Source organism: Daucus carota, chromosome 7, assembly GCF_001625215.2.
Source record: "Daucus carota subsp. sativus chromosome 7, DH1 v3.0, whole genome shotgun sequence".
In the NCBI taxonomy this organism is placed as follows: domain Eukaryota; kingdom Viridiplantae; phylum Streptophyta; class Magnoliopsida; order Apiales; family Apiaceae; genus Daucus; species Daucus carota.
In genome coordinates this window covers 13,532,302-13,557,469 of record NC_030387.2, presented here as the reverse complement: position 1 = coordinate 13,557,469, position 25,168 = coordinate 13,532,302, and the positions used below count along the sequence as shown (strand labels likewise).

The 25,168-nt window shown below is 32.9% G+C and overlaps 3 protein-coding genes across 5 annotated transcripts; 2 read left to right on the top strand and 1 right to left on the bottom strand.

Annotated features, from left to right (window-relative positions):
* Positions 1 to 10,765: 10,765 nt before the first annotated feature.
* Positions 10,766 to 15,346, bottom strand: LOC108196434 (lysophospholipid acyltransferase 1). Of its 3 annotated transcripts, none has more exons than XM_017363718.2 (8): positions 15,193 to 15,346; positions 14,109 to 14,164; positions 12,764 to 12,984; positions 12,249 to 12,657; positions 11,916 to 12,001; positions 11,522 to 11,585; positions 11,297 to 11,415; positions 10,766 to 11,173 (listed from the first exon to the last, which is right to left on the bottom strand). In XM_017363718.2, the coding sequence occupies exons 2-8, from the start codon at positions 14,149 to 14,151 to the stop codon at positions 11,033 to 11,035; spliced, it is 1,083 nt and encodes a 360-aa protein (XP_017219207.1). In that variant the 5' UTR covers positions 14,152 to 14,164; positions 15,193 to 15,346; the 3' UTR covers positions 10,766 to 11,032. The 3 variants fall into 3 exon arrangements, with proteins under 3 accessions (XP_017219207.1, XP_017219206.1, XP_063937185.1); XM_017363717.2 differs by having other exon boundaries at positions 14,109 to 14,247; positions 15,193 to 15,342; XM_064081115.1 differs by lacking the exon at positions 15,193 to 15,346 and having other exon boundaries at positions 14,109 to 14,824.
* Positions 15,347 to 16,970: 1,624 nt separating this feature from the next.
* LOC108196436 (F-box/kelch-repeat protein At3g06240) lies at positions 16,971 to 17,498 on the top strand. Its single transcript, XM_017363720.2, has one exon. The coding sequence runs from the start codon at positions 16,971 to 16,973 to the stop codon at positions 17,496 to 17,498; it is 528 nt and encodes a 175-aa protein (XP_017219209.2).
* A 6,028-nt stretch (positions 17,499 to 23,526) lies between these two features.
* Positions 23,527 to 24,734, top strand: LOC108193875 (uncharacterized). Its single transcript, XM_017360713.2, has 2 exons — positions 23,527 to 23,640; positions 23,856 to 24,734. The coding sequence occupies exon 2, from the start codon at positions 23,918 to 23,920 to the stop codon at positions 24,557 to 24,559; it is 642 nt and encodes a 213-aa protein (XP_017216202.1). The 5' UTR covers positions 23,527 to 23,640; positions 23,856 to 23,917; the 3' UTR covers positions 24,560 to 24,734.
* The last annotated feature ends 434 nt before the right edge of the window (positions 24,735 to 25,168 follow it).

Sequence of the window (25,168 nt, the reverse complement as noted above, 5' to 3'; positions counted from 1 at the left end):
ATCTGACGCGATACGGTGAAAACTAATATCTGATTAAACGGGACTATAACAAGAATAGTTTTTTCATAATTCAAAATATCGAATATATGACTTGATTTTTAACAATTGAACATGATATGTAACATTGATCACTCTTAATATATAAATACGAGTATCAAAATATTTAAAAAAGTGAGTTTGCACAAAGCTAAAAAAGTAACTACACGACTAATTGAACTAAATATTTCATGGTTTTATGAACTTCATGATGCCTAACTCATATATACTCTCGTATTGCTATTTGAAATTCCAGAAAAACATTTGTTTGGGATCTGGTTTATAACGATCACATGAAAAATCATTAAAAGTCTTAATCGACAAGCTCAAAAAACTAATTATAAAAAATTAAAATTTTATAACGTTATAATGTTATATCATACTGTATCAAAGTAATAATCATCTAATATTTTTAAATTAACAATAAAAATATAATACGTTGAAGTACTATATAATTGATATGAAAAATAAAAGGATACTACACATCAAAGGTGTCATAAATTTTTGGGATGCAATTATACGATTAGTAGTTCAATTGATGCTTTTATAATAAATAAGGTATGTGTTTTTTCACATACAACATATGTTTCAATTTCTATTTATACAAAACGTGTGCAACATATGCTAGAAAGAATATGTGTTGATGATCTGCTCCATCATGTATCACTTTAACAATTATGCAAACGTACGCTCAAAAAAGAAGAAATAAATGTAAGGCAACGCGGACCACACATCTTCATTTAATCATGATTTAGGATATCGTAATTCACATATCAAGAACAAGTTTTCATCAAAATCAAGATATATTAGTTGAAATAATTTAATAATTTCAACAATAAATTACAGATTCTTTTAATGAGGTATAATAAATTTAAAATCTAAAAGTTTCAGTATTAATTTCGAATATAATTTTGAACATAGATAATATGATAATGGTCTCTACATCCTAACGAATTTGAATATAGAAATATTAGTTCAAATGTAGTTTTTGATCCATAATTTTTTTTAAAATATACTCCATTCGTCCCATTTTAATTGACATTATTTGACTTTCACGGAGATTAAGAAAAATGTAGTAAAAAAAGAGTAAATTTAGCTGGAAAGTGGGTAAAGTGGTGGAACATATCAAAATTTAATAATAGATTTGAGATAGTGGAGGTAAGTAGTGAGTGTAATAGTGTTTATTTAATAAAAAAAGAGTATAAAATAGAGAAGGAGTGAGTGTAATAGTGAAAAGTAGTGTTTAAAAATAGTAAGTATAAAATGGGACGGAGGGAATAGTACCTATTATTACTATTAATGCTATTAGATTGCAAATATTACATTTGTCATATTTACATATTTTGTCAAAAATATAAAACGTAATAATTACGCTCGAAACAATATAATGACACACGGATATTATTTAAAGCATAATACAAACGCCCGAACAAGAACAATATTACCCATGAATATTATTTAAAACACAGCAAAACTAGAGCCCCGTGCCTCGCACGGGCTTTGATGCTAGTTATTATATACCAATTCGATATACCTTGTCCTCACAGCTTCTCAAGTATGTTGTCACGAATTTTATCTATTTTATTAATGAACTCATTATCATTTCTCATACCGTTAAGTTTCTTGTCAATTTTTGTATTTTACTATCTAGAAGTCTATGTCGTCCCTTTTGGTTAGTTTATAATCAGTGATTGAATTATAATATTTTTGATGATGTTGTCCAATGCTGTAGTATATCGTGCTTTTATATATGTGTTCTGAATTGCAAAGGGGTAGTATAAAAGTTTTTAGTTATAATTTTTTATATCGGTCTTTCTAATGTGTGCCCAAGGGCACACAATAAGCACAAACTTTGATGGAAATGGCTTCATTTGATTGGTGGATTTGATGTAAATGCAGGGGGGCCATTACTATTTATTATTTAATCCACCAATCAAAAGCTACTATTCTCATGGGAGTTAGTGACTATTGTGTGCCCATGGGCACACCATAGAAAATTCGTTTTTATATTTGCATATTTTGATAGTAATTTAAACTAGAAAGTTTTGATATTTGTCTCCTTTTCCTCTTTTCATTTACATGTCAACTATAATTTTTATTTATAATATTATTTATTAAACTTTAGCTAACAGATTGGGTGCAACTCTATATTTGAAGTTGTTTAGAGCATATAATGTTCATGATGAGGCCGGTGGGATGAATTTATGACTTAACGCGACTTATTTGATAAATCAGAGTTTAAAATACATATTTGAGTAATTTTGATTCATAAAACTTGTACAACCACAGCTTGCCTGGTCAGAATGTTGAATCAAGCTTGGTTTAGGGTAATGTTCTATGCTTACATTAAAGGGCGAAGTGGCCCATTAATGATCATTGTGCATGATCCTTTATTTCCTCATTTGGATATATCCTTTACTTCCTCATTTTGTTTTCACTTCATCTAGGTCACATAACTATGACCTTGGTTCCATCCTATACTCTTATCTCATCCTGAATAGTATTCCGCATTGTCACGGAACTGCCTCGGAAACCACCGGTCCTGTACCTTAGCAGTGACTATCTACAAGTCCACCAAACACGCACATTCTATACGTGAAGCCATTATGTAGTTATATATTTCATTCATGTGCACACATCATAGTCGATTAAGATGACAGTTCAAAGGTGTAAAAGGAACGTTACATCAGTAATCAGAGAGTTGGATAAAAATAGTAAAAGATTAAATTAATTGGTCCCAATCTGAAAAAAGATTAAAATGACAAATTATATTCTCAAAGTAACTTTAACTGGCAAATAATTATCTTTCGCATAATTGCTTACTATAAACAGAGAAAGCTCAAGCAAGCTAAAGAACCCTCAAGTAGTGAGGAGTTGACAGGTCATACACCATTTTAGATCATTTATTGATTTTAACAATAGTATATTATTCAAGGGCGCGTTTATGCTAATTGTACATCAATGTATTACTGTCTAGTCGACATACTGTTCAATAAATTGTGAAACTTCTGCAGGAAAGCAACATGCAGGAAAGGAAGTTGTGAGCAAGACTATTGATAAGATGGATTTAGCAGGTGAAACTACTGATGAAGATGAGATAAAGTTGGAGGAAGGTTGTGTCATTGTGAATGAAAAGAACATTTCTTTTTCTTCCTACAAAGATGGCAAACCCTGGTCCTACAAGGTACTCAGTGTATTTGTATGCTTGTATTTGCGATCGAGAAATTATTTGAAATTGACTCTGATACTTTATTGTAGAAAAAGATAAGAGAAGCTCTCTCACTGAAAAAGAAATCGTCAAGAAAGCAGGAGTATAAACAACTCGTAGCACAGTATGAAACCGCAAATACAAGTTCAAGTCCAGCTCGCGTTGATACAGTCCCACACACTGTCTTCCCACAGTCAAGCATGGCAGAGTTGCAAACTGGTGAGTTTTGCGAGTCGGACTGGGAACTTCTGTAATGTTTCTACATAAGTTTCTTCTAAATAGGTGATCTGCTAAGATGAGCTGCTCTCTTCCATGCTGATGAGAGAACGAAAAGATACTTTTAAACTTGTCAAGTGTCATATATATACATTGTAGCTGTATAACCTGTATGTAACAATTACTGTACATGGATACAAAGCTCAATGCTTCTGGCATCTGAGCTGATATGTAAAATGCATAAGTTGGGCAGTAGCCTTGACTGCAGGGAAAATCCGACAAAATGAACTACTGCTAAGTATAAATGGCATCATACCGAGGCTTGTTAGCAAGCATATTTACAAGACACTGAGTTTAACTGGTATCATGCTTGTATTCCATATTCTTGTCATCACATAATCTGATAGTTCTAAACTTCCAATATCCTGGATTCCTGGTATTACTTTTCATTCATTGTCCCAAAAGTCGGAGATGAATGTACCTGTTCCGTAGCTCGTCGAAGTGATTAAATTTCCGATTTTTCATATCATCCGATTAATCCCCATTCAATTCAATAAATCTTTGTTTTGTGTTTTTCGTCGATTAAGTCTGATTCCTATTTTTTACAACACCACCTGTCACTTCCAGTTTTGCAGTTTGTGACTCTGTTCATAACAGGAAAGACATCTAGTCTAGAACTATGATTGATTGTTATCAAAACACCCCTGGCGCTTTTTTATTCCTGCATTCATATCAAAAGTATTATTATTATATTATATCAGTCGATTGTAATAAATCGAAAGTATAGTATTAAAATACTTTTATTGGTTATTTAAATAGAGGTAATTTAATATTTAAATTTTTTTACAAGCCGAACATACTTTGCTACAACCTCGCGGGTTAAATATATACGTTGATATGGATTATTATTATTTAAGCGAAAAGGTAGGTCTGGTAGATGCAGCCAAAATGGAATAAAGTGGCTGCAGCACTGCTGTTATCTATGCCTTCGATATTGACTCAATTACGTATTCTGAATGACAAGCAATATTTTAAAGACTGTGGGCCAGTTCGTGCATACAAAGTTTAGACACGGCCCACAGGCCCACCAGCCCCAAGCTGCAATTGTTAGTTATCGTCCATTTGGCGGTCGAGAAAATCTAATAACTTGGCTATATAGTAATCAGGCTAATAGTCTATCCACTAGTCCGATTAAAAATCCTATCCGAAAGCTAATTAGTCAGAGTACCGAATAAAAATCATATTGGTGAAGTCATTGTCCGAAAATTATCTAGTCACAGTCACATGTTGGATGTTATATAATGAATCTCCAATATGAGTCTTCTGTATCTCTATTCTCGTCTTGTTGTATCCATGATATTATCTAGTGATTAGCACGAGCATACTTGACATTCATAAAAATCCGGTAACCCTCCGATTATCCAATATATTGTCAATATATTGGAACTTAAAAATCTCCGCGAAACTTCTAGTAGCGGTGGCCTTAGATCAACCATCGGATCTCATCAATGACATTACAACAACATTATTATTATTTTGAGAGAACGTTACAACAATATTGACTAAAATAAATGGCTAAACTGAACCGATAAACTATTACATGAATTATGTCAAATCTGGAAGACATTTTGCTTTCATGAGTTTGCATATATTGACCATCTATATTTTTAAAATGATATATAATCATTATTTCAGTTGTTATAAATAGAATATATTGTCTAATATTTTAATAAATGATCTCCAATTTTTCTCAAATATAACATCATTTCATGTTGACTATATTTTTTTGCTAAAGAGAGTGAATCACCGAAGTGCATATTATTTTGCATATTATCTATATTTTTTATTTATGACATGACACCTACATGTTTTGGTAAGGAAGTTTAGAAAGTTGCATATACTACTTACATATTAATGAATTTAATAAATTAGTATATGTTTTGCGGTTTTGAGAGTCGACCTCCAAAATTAAGCCGGCACTTCTCCGCTCTTCAACCTTCATCCTCCATACTGATTAATCATCTAATCATCTTTGTTATTCCATCTTCTCTCCTATTTACCAGTTTTATTAATAAAATCAAGATCTAATTTTTTTTGGTGAGTTTATTTGTTGAATACCTTGTCATCAAGGCCGTGCCCATCTTTTTGGGATATTTGTGTTTGTTTTGATGTTTTTGTGTGTTTTGTTATGTGTTTCGGTAAAATTTCTAAGAAAGATTTACATTGTATTTTGGAAGATCCGTAAGGCTTGTATCAAATATGGCACAGTAGTGAATATCGTAAGAGCTCACCTTTCACGACATGAAATTGTTCAAGTTTTGGGGTCATTTATTGATCCAATATCAGTTGATGTAATCGAGAATTCTGAATGTTGGACTACGGATGATGCTGCTTATGTGAAGGTCAATTGCGATGCTACTATATTCATAACTGATGTAGGTTGGATTGGTCGAGATTTGATTATAATACTTTTTGGATTAAAGAATATAAATATTTTATTTGTTAAGCGATCTGAAAACAAAGCAGCTATATGTTTAGTTCATTTTTTGTTTCTTAATCAAGTTGTAATTGACAATTTGATGGTTTGTCTTGGATTAAACTCGGTTATGTCTCGATTCTTTATTAAATTCTTTGTTTTTCGTCAAAAAATAAATAAATTATTGTATTTATATCTTTTAAACCTAATATAATCATAGTCTAGGTTAGCCCTGAGGGCAAGTAATACAAAATTAGACCAATTTATTTCGACTTATTTTCAGATTCGGAATTCAGGACTTGATCCGATCTTTGGAAGATTGTCACATAAAATACTTATCCCCCGCTTTTACTGATCTGAAATACTTCAATTATATGTAAATCACAACTTCACAAGTGTATATAGCAGTGTATATAGCACCAGGGGATTCAAACGATTTTTTTGGAGTTAGTTCATAGAACTAGCGGAGATGCTGCAGGTTATGATTCACCATCTGCTCCACAAGAAGAATTGCTGAAGCAGGAACACTCTGAAGTGGCACATGGGAATCAGTATGCCTTTCCTTCATCGTCAATTTTTAATATTAATATATGTTATTAACAGTAGTTTCACCTTTTTTTTAACTAATTATTATAAATTATATTTAAAAAGATATTAGTATATATAAGGAGTGTTTTTAGTATATGAAACTGTTTAATAGATATCTACTTGTAGACTTTTAGTTTTAGAGGAGAGTAGGACCCGGACATATGATCGGCCTTCGTGTTACCCCTGAGGGCCTTCTACAACCATGATCACCCCAGGCCCCCGCACGAGGACAACCCGGCAGATAGCAGGACTGGGGATTATAGATCACGCCCGGACGTAACCCGGGAACTACCAGATGAGCCTGATAACTACCAGATGAGCTCTGGCGTGAAGACACTGAAACAAGCCAGAGAAAATTTAGGTGCTCTTGGCTGGTATCTTAGTTCAGACGAGGTACTCGAGTTAGAATCAGCTGCTCGTGAGTCTCCACGTAAAATGATACAGAATGTTTTCCAGACAAGGTATATTATTTATATACTATATTATAATAAACTCCAAAAAATGTAATAAGTTGGTAAATATAATCTAGTTAGAATCTAATTCATTAATACTAAAATACTAATAAGATGATGTTAAAATTTAAATTATAATTAATAAATTACGAATTCTATACCCGCCCGTGCTTCGCACGGGTTAAAGGCTAGTATAATATAACATATATAAATTATATTAACCAACTGATTATATCTTCTAACAAAAATTTAGCTTTCACAATTTATTATCTATCTATAAATATTGTTCTGATATTAATATGTGACAATTTAGAATCATGCATATTTTAGAAACCTTATGCTCATTCATTCACCTTAAATGAAAATCAAACCACAAGCTTCAAAAAGGAAAGGGGATATCTATGAATTCAAAACTTGTATTTAAAAAGTAAATACCAGTTGAACGGTTGATATTCGGACTGGTGTAAGAATTTTTATTTTAATATATATTTCTATTATAATAGAAGTACATTCATATATCGCATATATTTTAATTTAGGATTAATTATCTAGTTGGTCACTGAAGTGGATTTAATGTATTGCCAACAGAGTATTTGGTAACGAAGCCTGCCATTTCCAATAAATGAGGTAAAAACTAAAATAAGACAACTCGTAACTTATCTAGTAAGAGAGATATGTAAATATATAAACAAACAGTATTACAACAAAAATACAAAATATAACCCACACATACATGATTCTCATAAAAAGCACTAGAATCAGGTGTACACAACACTTTATAAGAAACAAAACTGGTCTTGTCTTTTCTGACTCCCAACTCCTAAGCAACACTTTGTCTAATTATTAGATCAATTGCAACTAATGTCGCTATGTAGGATTCAATATAACATTTCGGTTCTTAAAAAGATTTATCAGAGGACAATTACAAGCGAAGTTATTAGCATATTTTTTTGATCCAACTTTGCAAGTAATTTAATAAAATGGTACAGGAACAGATTCTAGTATATATCATCGATATAAAGTTTCTGAATACCGGTCTATCTATACTATACTATAATAAGCCAACATGAGTATAATTTGTCGTCGTACAAATTTTTGGTTTGGTCAGTTTGGTATTCACTTTATAACTAAAAGTCTGCTAGTTCTCATAGTCTTACATCTCTCAACAGTTTGATATACTACAAGATAAAAACTCCACCGTTATTCTTATAAATATAATTTATAATTAGTTATAAAATAAAAAAAAGTAAATTTATTATCATTAATATATATATATATATATATATATATATATATATTACTATTATATAATAATTATACTACAAGATAAAAACTCCACCGTTATTCTTATAAATATAATTTATAATTAGTTAAAAAATAAAAAAAGTAAATTTATTATCATTAATATATATATATATATATATATATATATATATATATATATTACTATTATATAATAATTAATAATTAGTTTAAAATTATATATCCGCCCGTGCTTTGCATATTTTAACCGATTCATTCTTTCATGATTTTGATTCCCACGAAGAATATATTTGATAATATCTTTGTTATTGTCTGAAAGAGGATATAGGCAAACTTCCATCCCAGATCATTTGATCTTTTAGCCTTTTTTTTAGGATCTTTAGCCAACATGGATTTAACATGGATTTCTTAAGTCATAAGTTACCCGTAAATCATTTTAACTTTAGGGTTAAATCATTAATAAGTTAAAAATATTTAAACAAACATTTTAAACTCTCAACTTATCACAGTCAAGTTAGTTCATAAGTCACGATTTTAAACTCGGCCAAACAGGCGCACACCATCTTATGGTCTTTTAGTTTATAACAGTAGATAGTAGATTATTACTGCAGTAACAACTGAAATTTATAATTGAACAAGCTAGCAGCGAGTAACCCATGGAAATAAAAACTAATACACAGCGGAAGTGAAACTATTATCGCAGAACTGAACAGCCATTTGATTTCATCTAATATTGCAACTCGTTCACCCACAAGTTATGTATCTATATATTCGATGCATCTAATTTTTAATAATCATAACATATAACAACTCTGTAGGACATTTATATGCATTCAAATATTTGACATTGAACACAGAGGAATTGTCAGGGAAAGCAGAGTGCAGATAAGGGAGTTGTGTACTTGACCATTTATATAGAGTGAAAATCTGTTCTTTTGTGTAATAGTGTAATAGTTTCCCCTTTTTTGTCTCTTGCTGTTCATAATATTGTTTAAAATAAATAAGAAATATCAAAATAGGCTCCGTCCAGTCGTCCACCCAATTCGTTAAATCACGGGACAGTTAAGAAAAATGTATAAAATACAATTAAATCTAATGATTTCTAATATTATCACGAATTCACGATATTACCATCACTGACACTCATCTTATTTTTGACAATATTCGAACCCTCAATATCTCGTAACGAGATGCACTGAGAATATGTTTTAACAGTACAAGCTGGAGGATAATTGATCTGCAATCATAAAAGGGGACCATTATCCATAGTAGAGTGACATGCCATGGGGAAGAACATGTCTTGGACTAAAGAGGATTAGAGGCTATCTTTGAGCTGCAAAACATCCAAAAGCCTGTATGATATTCATCAACCAGTGGGGTCAAGGCCAGTTCATAACTTGGGTGTGTGAAGGAAACAAATCACACACTAACAAATAACAATAATTCCCAGCAGCATATGGAAGGGATGACACAGTATTGTTGGGGAACTGTCACTTTTTTACTAGAAGATGACTTATTGGAAGTGTGAAGCGGACAAATTTGTCAAGCTCTCTTTCGGACTGGCATATTATTATTATTTAATATTTAAAATTATCATAAACAAAATATATTATTTTTATGATAATTATAAATGATATTTTAATATGATAACATATTATGTTTAATTTTCATAAATGCCTCCAGAAGTCCGACAAATATTACCAAAATTAGAAGGTTGATAATAATAGACAGGACGAATGTCTATTATAATTGATATTTTTAATTTTTTACCCAGTCTTTATAATTCTTATTTATAATATTTTTTTGGACTTATTTTTGTTCCATTTTTTATCCTTGCCGAGGCAGCGTGAGTCGAACCCGAGTCCATTTCAACATCTAAATAAGCCTTCAAAAATTCCATATTTTTAACAAAATTTTCGTTTATTTTCTTCTTCGAACTTGTATGGTTTTGCTCAACAGACTCTGGAGGCAGCAGTTAAAGAATGGTGGACCAAATGGCATGCTTGGTAGCTGCCTAGCTGCCCTTTCGCCCCCCACCGGCCCAGCCGCCTCATTAAAGACTTGCTTCAGGACCGACCACACACAGAAACTCAAACTCAACGTCCTAAAATCTCCAGCTAACTCTGTCTAATTTTTAGTTATGTCAACCATAATGCAGGCCATACAGTACAAGAATGTATCTGTACAAGTGATTATGGCTGTAAGTCTGTAACCATACATGTATTACATTGGATCCCAGACAACTTTCAAATACAGTTATAACGGTCCTAAACACATTTATAACGTATGATGAGGCACACACATGAAAACTGCCTCCCCGTAAATGTCCGAGCGCTTCATTCAAGACCCCGTAAAGTCACATATATGCTTAGCTTCTTCATCTAGCAGTTTACTAATACCACAACTTGTATTGAAGTGACTATATTTCAACAGGGATTGTAATTTACTGGTACGAAGAATTAAAAAATTCCCTTCACAAAGTGATGAGGGTTATATTTTCACACATTTTAAATGGACTGTCACGGATAAGAGGAAAAATTCCAACTGAAATATAATTCTTGCAATCACTTGTTCTGATCTAAGTAAGAATACAACTTTCTAATCGATTGCCTGTTGGCCTAGATTTCTGAAGTGAGGCCAGTGGTCCAAACATGGACAGGCAAAGCAATTTCAACTATAAAAAAGAAAACACTTTACGGAATAGCAAGACAAGGGAATATGGCTGGAAGAAGCATACTAATGATTTGTAAAGTTCAATCCAGGGATTTCAGAATCTGAAATTGCAATTCCATCTCACTCTTCTTTGCGAGCTTTTGTTCTGGCGGGCCTTGCCGGTTTAATAATCTTTCCAAGAAGGATCAATGTTACAGGAACAATGGTCGCAATGAAGTATACGCTCTTGTATGCGGTAAGAGTTTCATGGAAGCTTAATACCTGTGACATACAAAGACGGATAAAAACATCAAATTTTCTAATTTTATCATTTGCTCTTCTCTAGCATCTCTGCAAACTTCATTTCTTTCGCATTTTATCATGTGTCAAAATATAAAAACTTACCATGAAACCAGCGGCAGAGCAGTTAAGAACCATAAGTGTATACAAAAAGTTAATGAATACCAATAGATTCTTCACTATGGCCATTTTTGGAGGAAGAGATTGCTGCCATTTGTATAGGACTGCTCAAAACATAAAAGTTAGTATTGATCCTATCGGAGTATGTAACTAATGAAGACAAGCCTATCTTTCTTATCATATTAAGGACTACGGATGCCTGTTCGTTACCTCTGGATCCAGCAATCATCAAAGCTGTCTGAACAAAAAATATCATGTACCCAGGATAAAGACCCTGTTATATAGAAAAGATCAACTCAATAAGTCACATTAAGTGAACTTTAGCAATCACCTGCAATTAAAAACTATGAAATGCATATCTTAATGTAGCAGTTAATATGTAAGAACTATGAATGATAAAAAGGCATTTTAGCACAATATGAACTTTTTCTAAAGAGGAGAAAAACCTATGTGCATAATGATTTTATACAATTCTATGGCAAACCAGTAGATAGCTGCAAATTAAAAAAGTCAGCCTAGACCAAGAGTCAATATAAAAAATATGATCTCCACCAATTCTTTATTTATTGTCACATCAGAAGAGATTTATGGAAAGAAAGCTTACATGCCATACAGCACTAACAGTCTGTGTTGCCAGCAACTGGAAGAAACCAGGTTTCTTTCCCTTCTGAACGAGTCTGTCATAGACATCTAGATAGAAATATATATGCATTAGACAACGCATATAAACAACTAACATGGTACCGTGAAAGCAACGTGCCGCAAATTATTATAAGATTCGCTAGAGAAAAATGTTTTTATATATTGAAAGTAATGGGCATGGATATATCTGAAATAATGGAGTGATATAAATAAGACAACTAAAAAAACCATCACACGATGGTGGCAAATAAACTAGAAGAAATTAGCATGCAAATGAAAAACAAGAGGAACTTACAATGACGAAGCCAGGTACTAACTTGTATGTTCCATACAAGTGGCAGCTGAACTGAACTCGTTGCCAACTCAACACCCAAGATATCTACATTTTTTGCACGGTCCCATCGTGCTTTGGGTGGTGAAGAATTTGTCCAGCCACTAAAACCCAGACCAGAAATAATAATAGAAGATTCTGAGATTGACCATATAAAGTAATATTTCCAACGTGCCGTAAAACCAGCCATGTACTGGTAACTTATTCGTTTCCAAAAACCCCATTCTTGATATATAGGTTCCGTAAAACGGGTCAGTGGGAAGTGGGGCGAAAGATACAGGTACAAGCCCATGCATATAACAGCTTGGAGGATTGCTCTGAGAGCTGGCCAATATGGGGATGGGGATTTGCCCTTATCTGAAGCTGTCCAAATCTAATCATGAAAGAAAATGGCGGTCTTATAAAAAAAACATTCGCAAAATACTAACTTCTATATTCTTATCTAATTAAATCAGAGCAAATATTAGGAGAAAACATACCCCCTTCTTTTCTGTCCAATTAAGATAATCCTTAATTTCAAAAACTGGGCCAGCAAAGTGACTACCACAACAGAGGCAGTATCCAAAATACTCAGTTATAGATGGCAACTCAAGTAAACGATTTTTCTTTTGTGATTCACGTAAATCTTCCTCCTTTAGTAATCCATCATTGTAGTTGATTGCACAAGAAATGACTTTCAGTGTGAGAACCATCAAGGCACCTACAAACATTTGCCACCATGTTACCCAGATCAGTACTTCCCAATCTCAAAAAACTAACTACATAGTACTCATCTGAGTAAATATTAGTATATGCACTTTAATAGTATATAATAGTTACGAATTGCAAAAATATTTTGCCATAGGCCATAATTGCTCAAGTGTTTTAACTTTCGATAAGTCAGATTAAATAGAAATCACCATAATTAAATAAAGCATTGCTTAGTACAAATATATATTAGCATATACAATTTGCATATCTTACTTACAAACTGAATTTACATAAGCTACGTTTCTTTGAGAGTCTTGATGAGTTAATACTAGATATGAATTTCTGTTATTTATGTTTGGCCACTAGAATAATAAAATAATGAATTTTAAGCGAAAGAGCTATGATAAATTACAACATATGTTATATAAGTATAATAACTCTCCTTTTGTGAATCAAATCTAAAAAACATACAAGTAATTATTTTTTTAAGGTTTGCCACACTTTCCGGTTTAATGCTTGACATTGTGCGGTTGCATTTATCTTCATTTATCAACTGTGTCAAAAGTTAATATACTACTTCTGCGTCCTTCTCATCTCTGAACAAATGATTCCAGAAAAATCTAGCACCAGCCAAATACAAGTATATGACCCGCAATAATCTACTCATATGTATAAGTGGAGAGTGGAGAGTGGAGACTGGATAGATACTATGTTGTTTAGGTAGTAACACAAGTGTGCATGACAACTTGAATCGTTTTAGATATGTATCAGGGGAGAGATGAGAAATGAGTGGGGAGATAATAAGTTGTTGAGGCAGGTCAAAATGGAGTTAAGACACATAAATGTCCCAAACGTATGTCATTTCAAGCTTGCATATTTCAAAACTTCAGCAAAAAAAAAAAGAAGAAGCAATCCAACAACTTTGGCAAAGCTCGCAAGGAATTTAAAAAAATATAGTACTGCATCACCAGAGGCATCTTGTTCCTTTAGTTTTATACCAAGTCAAATAGATCTTGTTAAGCACATATCTTCCATTTATATGTATTATATAGGTATTTCTAGAGATACATTGAAATTTATAAAAATGAAGATCACATCTAAACAGTAACTACTACAGTGTTGAAGTGTGCTTACCAGTGGCATCAATTCCCCCTTCCTTCCATGCATCCCCACTCATGTAGTATACATGGCTACACATGTATATAATAATAGTCAAGATTTATTGCAAAAATTTCACGATTTCGTTCTTTACACATCACAGGGGACAACTTATCTGCGAAAGTAGATAGAACTATATATATAGTCATCAACCACTAAGTACATATACAGGAAAGCTAATACAAAATATTTAAAATCATGGTATAGCTATAGTAATACAAGAGGCTTTTAATTTAGTTATCATCCATGTATAGAAAGAAACAGCTAGAAGTATTGAATTTGAACTTCAAAGTTATGAAATAGTAGCCTAATATGCGTGAAAAGCAATAAGGCCCGATTTTTTTACTATAAGCACGGAAAAAGTATTAGGCATCCCCTATATTCACAGAAAAATAACAAAATTTAATATTAGCCGTGAATCTGGAGAGCCAGACTACTCATTTAATCCTCCAACATATGCATCCTATAGCCTTAGCCTATAACTGTACACATGATCTAATTACTTAATCATCCAACATAATCTCCCCAAGACATTATGTGACACAATTAACCAAAATTTAAACACAACACGCACTCAAGCAAATTATAGTTCCCCTTACAAAGTTTGCATCTTTTATGTTCCTAACAAGTCCCCCCTCCCTCTCTCAATTAACCAAATCATAGTTTACCATAGAAAGGCTCTCTCTCTCTCCCCCTCTCTCCCTCTCCCTCTCCCTCTCCCTATCCCCCTCTCTCCCTCTCCCTCTCCCTCTCCTCTCTCTCTCTCTCTCCCAAACACACACATAATCAACCAGATTATGATCTACCAGAGCAAAAAATAAGTAACGGTGAGGTTATGAATTATGATTATGGAGCATTCATTAGATTTGATTTGGAAATTATAAGTTGGAATTACTGTCCAGTAGTTTTGATTAATTTACTTTCGGTGCTCCCTCACATGCGTATATGCCACCTTAATTATTCTTTGCTCCCTAAGCCGCGACCTAATAATTTTATTATATAAAAATTTCTAAATTTAATACTACATATTAAAAAATCAACAAAGACAATTATTTGATACCTGCATTTTTTAGGACGGCAAGTTTAATTGCTCCCAACCACTCCGAATTGCGAACTCCAAATTAGAGGGATTGAGCTACTTTTGTTTCTTTTGCTGTTGATCAAATTGTTTCCACTTTTGTGTTTTGGTTGCTATTTAAGGTTGACTAATCATACTTTCACGGCACTGTTGACAAAAAAGTTGTGGTTAAGATTTTGAAGGAGCCCATGAAAAAAAAAAAGCATGAATGAACGAAACATTGATACGATTAATATTGAATGTATATAATTTTAAAATAATACAAGATCTAAATATATTAACAGTTTTCTAAGATGACAAATTTTGTCCATGGATCCCTATTTTTTTTATGCATATACGAAAACCATTTTATTTGTAAGAAAAATTGAATTGCAACTTTTTATTTATAATATAAGAAGAGTTTGAAAACGATAATATTTATCAATACAATCGGATTAATTAATATTTTTATTAATTGTTTTATAATTAAAATACGAAAAATATAATTTTGCCATTAGCCCGTTAGCGTTCTCCGTCTCCGTCTCCGACCGAATTGAGTTGAGCAAAAATAGGGCAGAAAGCAACTAAAGACAGCAGTGAGATGTACATAGGTAACTTCGTTTCTGTTAAACTCATGCTTGTGTCTGTTTTTGTGTTTGTATACAATCTGTTGTGAATTGAGATGTTATAGTTTAAACACACACAAAAATAGTATTGTTAAAACCCTAGGAAACATGGTATGTTATGAATTAATGCTTGTAGTTTTTTCTGTACAATTGATCTTGTTGTTTTTAAATTAACTTGTATTGTTTTTAGTTATGTGTAGTTGTCATTCGATTCGTGATGTTTAGGTATCAGGAAGTCATAATTTGGTTAATGATGTGCAATTAGTACTAGCAACTCAAATTAACCAAGTGAATATTATTTGCATAATGAAATTCAATATGTAGAAGATTACAAGGTTGTCAAAACTCGAGATTACAACAACTGGGGTAGTTTCTGGATGTGTTTGTGTGTGTGTGTATTATCTTCACTCATACCGTAAGAATTACAGCTCCTGTTTTTGAGGTATGTAGATCAAGAAATGTGTGCTTGTTTTACTCACAATATTCCACTTTGTTTCTGTGTAGCTTAGCTTTTTACTCCCCAGATTAGATACATTATTGAAGATGGCATTTCCTTCTGAATTGTTGGATGAGATACTCTACCGCCTTCCAGTCAAGCATCTTCTTCGGTGTAAATGTGTGTCTAAAGAATGGTGCTCCCTAATCGATAGCACCCCGTTTGCTAAAAAACATCTTAAAAGGGCCCTTGAGGGCAATGAAGATGGTCTCATTATAAATGAACGCGGAAAGTTTTACTTGGCAGATGATTTTAAGCCTAATTTGGATGGTGGTGACAGTCATGAAGCTGTTGCTGTAGAAATAAACGATCCACTCAAGACATTTATATGGTGCTGATTTTGTGGGTTCTGCCAATGGTCTAGTTTGTGCGACCAAAATTATGATGAATGAGTTTTTTGTATTCAATCCATCAACCAGGAAGTCAAGAAAGATACCTAGTGCCCCTGCTGATTTTCCTCGTTCTTTTCATAGGACTGAGACTTCCCTTTGTGGCTTTGGATATGATTCTGTAAATGACGATTACAAGATTGTCAAGATTGCTGAATGTTATTTTCAGTTTCGTGGCAAAAAGGTCATTGTCTACACCTCAAAACCAATTCCTGGAAACAGATTTTGAATGTTCCAGCTCATAACACGCGTTTCTTTGGCGATTGGGGAATGTTTGCAAGTGGAGCTTTGCATTGGTTGGCGATCGATAGTCCAATTAGTGGCTCCCACATTATTGTTGGTTTTGATCTCGGGCTTGAACAGTTCAAAGAGCTCCCTTCTCCTGTTCTTGAGGGCCCTATTAATACCAGGTGTGTGGTTTCTGTTGGAAGTTCCCTTTGGATTCTTGATGAGTACCCTGATTCTCATAGAGATATGTGGGTGATGCTGGATAGTTCAGGGGAGGGAATTTCTTGGTCCAAAATACTCTCTAAACGCAGTGCACTTACATATTTAAGGTCTGTTAGACCTGTTTATATTTCAATGAGTGACCAGGGTATACTCTTCGAGGTGGACAGCTCACGACTTGTGTGGTATGACCTTGAAAGGAAAATGTTGAAGAATGTGAGGATTCGCGGGCCCGCGGATAAGTTTGATTCACATGTGTACTTTCAGAGTCTCATACAGCTCAACAAGGATAGTCCACCACTGAAGCCCTCTCAAGAAAAGCCACATAAGGAACATCAAAAGAGAAGGTAGAAAAATATTTCAGTTTGATTGGTTTGTAGTTGTATTTCTCTGGCATTCATTTTCATTTGAGCTTTTGGTTTCTTAAGTTTTAATAAATGACATTGGCTTGGACATCAATTTTTTTTGGGGGGGATTTGTTAATGTATTTTGAAACCTATATTTGATTTCTTGACTAGTTTTCCGTGTAAACTGGGGCTTGCCTGGATATTCTTCTTTTCTGGGCTATATTTCCCATATGTCCTGTCACAGAATGGGAGTTTGTTGGGTTTTCCTAATTGTTAATGACTCTTAAGCTGTACACTTACATCTGGAATAATCATTTAAACGATACGGTGAACCATTAATGCGTAATAGTGTTCATACAATTCGGATCAAAGATGAGTTTTGGAAATTTTGATATTTTTCACTACAGAATACAGATAAGAATTTTAGATTAATTATTCTTTTATCAATTATTTTTAAAATTAAAGGACATTAATTTAATTTCTGTTGAAAGTCACAAATAACATAAACTTTGAAAATGAGATCTTTAAATCATTAATTACGAAAAACTATAATATATATAAATTGTGTTTGATAATATAGTAATGTCCTACTACATTATCATCAAGAGCTCCTCTACTGTCATATTTGATTCGTTGACCAGGCTTTGATAAATTGTGATCTTCTTTCTTCTTATACACATCAGTAGTTCAGTACCAAGTAGAATTCCCAGAGAACAAGAGGGTCAGGGATGACTACTGTTGAAGAACAAGAGGGTCAGGGATTACAAGTACTCAACGATGATCAGAGACTCAACAATGGTCAATGAAGAAGCCGCCCAACCAGTGATACCTACAGATGAGGGTTCTCAAAACCTGGGGACAGTTTTATCAGATTTCAACGGAGGGTCTCAAGACGAATTATATTTTGACTTGGATGATATGTTTGGTGCTGGTTTCTGGTCAGATATTGACAATGTGCTGATGATGGAGAACCTACTGCCCAACAGTGATGTATCTTTGGACTTTGAGGATATGGTTGATGCTGGTTCTTGGTCAGATAAAATATTGGAGGAACCAGGACAAGTCAACAACAATGTTCAGGTGCAACAGCAGCAATGGCAACAGCCTATGCAGAATGTGAGCGTGTTGGGGAAAAGGGAGTTATTTGAAGCTCAAGAAACAGGACCTACTAAAAGATCTCGCATCTGATTTTGACATGATGTTCTGATTTTATTTTTAGGCTTTCTTGTATAATGACGAAGATGGTTACTCAACTCTACATTTGAGTTTCAGCTTTACTTTCTTAGTTGTTTGGACCAATTCAGTGATTAGAACATTGTTAGAATGGATCGGTGGTGTTTTATACAGGTCAATAGTCCCGGTGAGTACAGAAAAATTATAAAGCTGTACTTCTCTGCAATTAGATTTTATAAAATTATTTTACTTGTTGATTTTATATATGAAGCTTCTTTAATTGCTTGCAAATTACATCTCTTCAACTAGTTAGAAGTTGTTACTCATTGTATATATGTGATTTCTTTCTTTTATATTCTGAGATTTGCATGGTTCTGGTGGTTCACTATTGTGGTTAAGACTTAAGGTTTTTTCTTGATTGGTTTTTATGTTCTGTAATTTACTGAGGTTGTGAAGTTTGTCATCTTTTCTTGGGCTTTATTACCTCTGTTTCCTAACTTCCTGTCTCAGATCATGAGATAATTCCTTGTAGTTTCCCTGTTTACCTCAGTTTCTGAAAATTCTTAGAATCATAGTTTCTTACATCAAGTTCGAGTTGAAATCAGGTGGTTCCAGATAACTTAATCAAGTAAAACTACTATTATATTGCAACAGCACAAAAATAAATAACGAATAACAAACAGAAAGAATGCATAAATTTCCTGCAGAAGGAACTATATGGTATCGATGATCATCCTCCGAGCCTGCTACAATTTCTATTTAGAAGCAAATAATATGTATTTACTATTTACATTGCAGCTGATGAATTCCCAGATACCCTGATTAAAAGTAATAGTTGCCATCCTGTTTATCAACACTGCTACTGAATGAAGAAGATTCATTTATAAGTCCATGCATATCATCGATCCCGAAATCATCCAGTCCCCCACTCTGCATGTTCTTTGTACTATTAATCCGTAATTTCTCAAACATTTCTTGCTGCTGCCACTGCTGCCCTTGCTTCTGATCATGACCACCTGGATTCGCCAGCTGATCATGAAAGTACTCTGATCCCACTGGCGCGATTCTTGAGCTCGTATTAATAATATGATGATCATTCTGCATATTCCTAGGCAAGCCAAAGCTCAAGTTAACCGGACCCTTGCGTGAACCAAATGAGGTTGCCTTTGTATTCTGACAACCAGTGAATTGCTGCACAAGGGATCTGAAGTTCGTCGTGCTGGCATTAAGCAGCGTCGTCGGGTTCTTCCTTGGTGCCCTTGACCTTCTCCGAATAGGCTTCCCTACTGAGGCTTGAGGGTTGAGATGAACATCAGTGTTACCTAAAGAAGTTGATTTACTTGGGCTTGAAGTATTGTTTGTGGTAAAACTTGTGGTCACTATAGTACTAGTGGTATCCGAAAAACCCGAACCGTTGCCACCACCGCCGACAGAGGTCACGACTGCCGGATTATAACCGGCATCGGGGGTTTGTTGGTTATAGTAATGCAGCCACTGGTGGTGATCAGTGGAAGCATTAGGGTGGTTGTTCATGGTTGTTGGGAGAGTTAGGTATCAAATTTGAAGCATAGTTTGAATGGTTTATATAGTGGATTTTTTAAAGGTGGTATGGTCAAAGTCAAGATAAGAGCATGCTGAATGTTGAATGGATTTATTACTATATTGTCCTTGAATACATCAGGGCTAGCTCAACATCACAAAGGATGTGCAGCTTCCAGGAAACAGCTTAATTCAGTAATATATAACCGATGATGTGATTGTTTTGCTTAGTATTGATATCAACTTTACTATAGGAAGCCTTTTCAACTAAACGAAAATATTGATAGGTTTGTAAAGTGTTAAATAATCAGAACTCAAAACTTTGATATTGTTTGTCCGTTTTAGTCGGTTCATATATATATTTATTTGAACACATCTTAAAAAATTCATTATTTATCCTGAATAATTTCTAACAACTTCGGGGGAATACGATCTAAAATTTATCTGACACAATTATGAATTATAATTATGAATTATGATATTATCTGTGTAAAGAGAATTTTATTTTGAGTCGAGTCAAATTCGGATATATTTTTGTCCCTCCAAAAAATCATGTACTAGTAAAATTATCTAATAATTTATATTCTAATAAATTACTGTGATACAAATAATTAATAATTAAAATTATTATGTACATATCAGTATTATTATGTAGTGTGAACATACACAAACCTTGACCATTATATTTTAATACTGTTTGATGTGATATCAGACTTTTTTTATTCATCATAATCGGTGGATAAAATCTTGAAGATTTTAGTATTCACTTCTACGAATATTCGGATTAAGCTTGAGTCTATAACAACGGACATAACACAACATAACAAATTAACAATTCAAGGAAAGGAAAGGAGTACCAAGTTTTCGGCGAGATTTGAGTTCACGTAGAATCATTTATCTTCGGCGGAATTTTTAAAATTTGACTAGTTTACGAGATATCGTGGTGGAGTCTAGATGTATGTGAATTTTCCGTGGATAGTGTAGTGATTGACATATTCTAACTTGAGCAGACCCACCAACTACGTAAATGGACCAACCGTAGCGTGCAAGTTCTAAGTGAGGTCCACAAGAAATTTCACTTGTATTACCCAACTTTTGACCAAGGCTTTATAAATTATAATTGGCGTAATGTGTCCCTGAGCACATGTTAAGTATTAAATAAAATTAGATATTTTTAATTGATGTGTTTATTATAATTGTAGGAGGTCCACCATTATTCAAAAATATAAGCTAATCAAAACTTAAGAAATTTAGCTTGACAAAAAAAAAACTTAAGAAATTTATCAAATTTTGTGTACCACAGAAAAACGATTTATAATTCCATGCATGATCTCCTGATTCCTGTAGTCTTATGCATGGCTTAGCTTGGAATATTTGTGTGGAGCGGACAATGAACAAATTAGATTAGGAGTACTTTGAAAAGTATCTAAATTAAAATATTTTTTTCAAATATACTATATGATTAATTGATTATATATGTAACTATAATTATATTTTGAAAAGCAACTAAAATTACGTTTATAAATTAAAAGTTGATTTTTGTATTCTAAATTAATATATTTGATAAATTTTGAAATATAAAAAATTTGATGAGGTATCTTATACAAAAAGTATAAAGAAATAACTGGGATAAAAATATTATGTTTTAGGAAAAATTTCCCATGCGCTTTCTTAGGTAATGTAATTATTTATGTATATATAATACAAAAGGCGCTACATTATTAATTTGAATTGAACTGGAAAAACTATTTGAGCCACTTAACATATGTAATTTATACTCTATGTCTATGCAATTGAAATTCTGAATTTGATTATATAATGTATTTAAATATATAAAATGATTAAATTTAAATTTCATTTAAAAACAGGACATTCAAATATAAATATAAAATTTAAAATGACATTTTAAAATAATATTATTTCAAATTCACTGTTTGAAATGAAATATGTTTTAATAAGCACAATCTTAATAAAAAATTTCTGACTTCTATCAAAGAGTTACAGCAAAGCACCAAGAAAAATTCTTCTATATTGTGATGAAATTGGTCAAGAAAACACAATTCAAAAGCTTAGTATAATTTGACTAAGTTCGAGAATATACTCCATGCACCAACTAATTTACTTAGTGGGGGCTGTGTTCTAAAAATTCCCGATTTAACCGATTAATCTCCAATTAATCCTCTAAAAGATCCGCCACCGATTCGATTTTTGAAATCCGATTAATCCTTATATATATATTTTAATCGAAGTATATATGATAAATTATTAAAAATTAAAATACTATATTACTTTAAATATGAATAATTATGGACTTTATGAATATAGTAAATATATTGGTTACTAAATAGCTAATATAATAATAATTAAATATTAAATAATAATAAATCTGATTTTTATTCCGATTAATCCCCGATTTTCAATTAATCCCTAAATCACTAGTTTAACCGATTAAGTCGGATTCTCATTTCTGTAACACTGAGTGGGAGTGACATCGCTTATGTTACTGGTCAACAAGTACCAAATCATACTTCTTTTTGCTGATTTTTCTTTCTTAATTTTAATGATAATCTTCTCAAAAGTTTTTATTCCTTGTTTGATATTATTTTTTGCTTTTCATATTTGTAAATAAAATTTATTTTCATATTTTTACTTATTCTAACTAGAAATTATCTTCTAAATCGGGGCGAAACATTACAATTAGCTAGGTTTTGAAAACAAAAAGGTTAGAATAAAATAGTGTCACCAAAATGATAGAAATTTGTTTTCCGACAAAAAAAGTGGGGCGATGTACACCTGATTTTAATATGTAATATTTTAATTTTAATATTGAAATTTTCATCTATATTTAATTTTATTTTAGAAATCTATTTTTGTTAGAATTGCAAGCATTATGTTAATGAGCTCATTGATATATTTGAATATTGAATCAATTTATTAGACGTGTCAATATAATATCTTAGTAATTAAACTCGTCAAAATCGATTGTAAGATAAAGTAGCCCAAGCTATGTACTTATATTATAATATTAAATCATTTTTTCTTTAAAATGAGATTTATTTCTTCCCAACTATTTTATCTAAAAAAAATTAATTTAAATGAAATATATTTCAAATATCTTTAATATTTATAAATACAAACATACAATTTATTCACTTGAAAAGTTCTCTTAAAATATGATCATACATCTTGGTATATTGATGGTAATTTCTTAAATTAATTCCCAAATAAAAATAAACACGTCAAACAAATGTCATCAATATTTCAAACAAACTATTAAGCAATTTTATTTTAATTAATAAGAAAAGATTTAATTATTCTTCTAAACTTTTTGATTGAAAAATGTAAAACAAAACATTTGGGCAAAACAAAAACCTCATTGCTAAACCCAAACAAGAGCACTTCACTTCTCTGTTCCTCACTCTTCTCGGTCTCAAGTAAGTTTAACTCTTTCGATTCCTCTTTATATTCATGTCTTTATGCAGAAACTGCAACCCCCCTTGACCATTAATTGTGTGTGTATGTATTGTATGTTCATCTGTATGTATAGGCCTGATTATTGTGTCTAATTTCATTATTTTATGTGATAATGGTGTGTAATGGTATGTATTGGTGTTTAATTGCATAAATTTTGAATCTTTTGTATGTATAGGTGGGTTAGAATTGAGATTTTGCAGTTCTTGAATTTATAAGGGGAAAATCAAGATTTTGGGGATGAGTTTGATTTTGAGATTAAGGGGGGTTTTGCCGAATGGGATGTTTTTAAGACCGAATGTATGTCGTGTTGATGGATATAACTCGTGTGGGTTGGTTCGGGAATATGGTCAAGCTGTGAGGAAAGTTGAGGAAGAGGAGGATGAAGAAGTTGAGTATGACCAAAGGAGGCTCCCGACTGATTATGACCCAGCTACGTTTGATCCAACGGAGCATCGTAGTCCTCCTACGGAACGTGTGTGGAGGCTTGTTGATGAAATGGCGGGACTTACGTTGATGGAAGCTGCGGAGTTTGGTTCGATTATGATGAAGAAGATGGGTATGAAGGAACCCCCGGTTGTTGGTATGATGAAACCTGGTGCTGGGTTGGGTGCTATGGGTGCAATGAAGGGACCGGCCGCAGCGAAGGAGGAGGCGATTCCGGAGAAGACTGCGTTTGAACTGAAGTTGGAGTCATTTGATGCACCTGCAAAGATTAAGGTGATTAAAGAAGTGAGATCGTTTACGGATTTGGGGCTTAAAGAAGCCAAGGAATTGGTGGAGAAGATTCCTGCAGTTTTTAAGAAAGGGGTGTCGAAAGAAGAAGCAGAACAGATTATCGAGAAGATGAAAGCTATTGGTGCCAAAGTTGTCATGGAATGAAATACAAACTAATCAGGGGTATTTTGTTTGGCTTTCTGAATCTAGTTGATGTTTCTTAGTTATCATATGTTTTGCCTTTATGATGGTTAATGAGATAATTGAAACATCTTAGAGGTCACTTGGTTCAAGTTGACGAATTTAAAAAATGATAATTGTTTGATCTTGTTAATTTCTATATTGGTAGAGCACAATAATTACCAAGAACTCTGATTTATCATGCTAGGGATGGGCTTTTGCTTATGCTCTCTCTTATTTTTGTACTGAATGTTCACGCAATGATAAAAAGAAGAAGAAGAAGAAGTTTTTAGCTTGTTTTTACCCCCCCCCCCCCCCCCCCCCCCCAAAACATCCCCCCCTCCAAATTATATTCCTCTTTTACCTCTTTGTTGAAGAATCCACTTGTCTTGCTTCAGATCACTGAACTTTTAAATATGGAGATATTTGTGTTTGATAATCGTTCAAACAATAGCCTTCATCCCTTTGGAGAGAATACAGTTTTCCTGCAAAATTTATATCTGTTTCAATGATGGGAAAATAATTCTGGGTACAGGACAATTACACAGTTTACTGATACAAGCTTTTGTCTTGGATATAGTTTGCAGTTTTAGT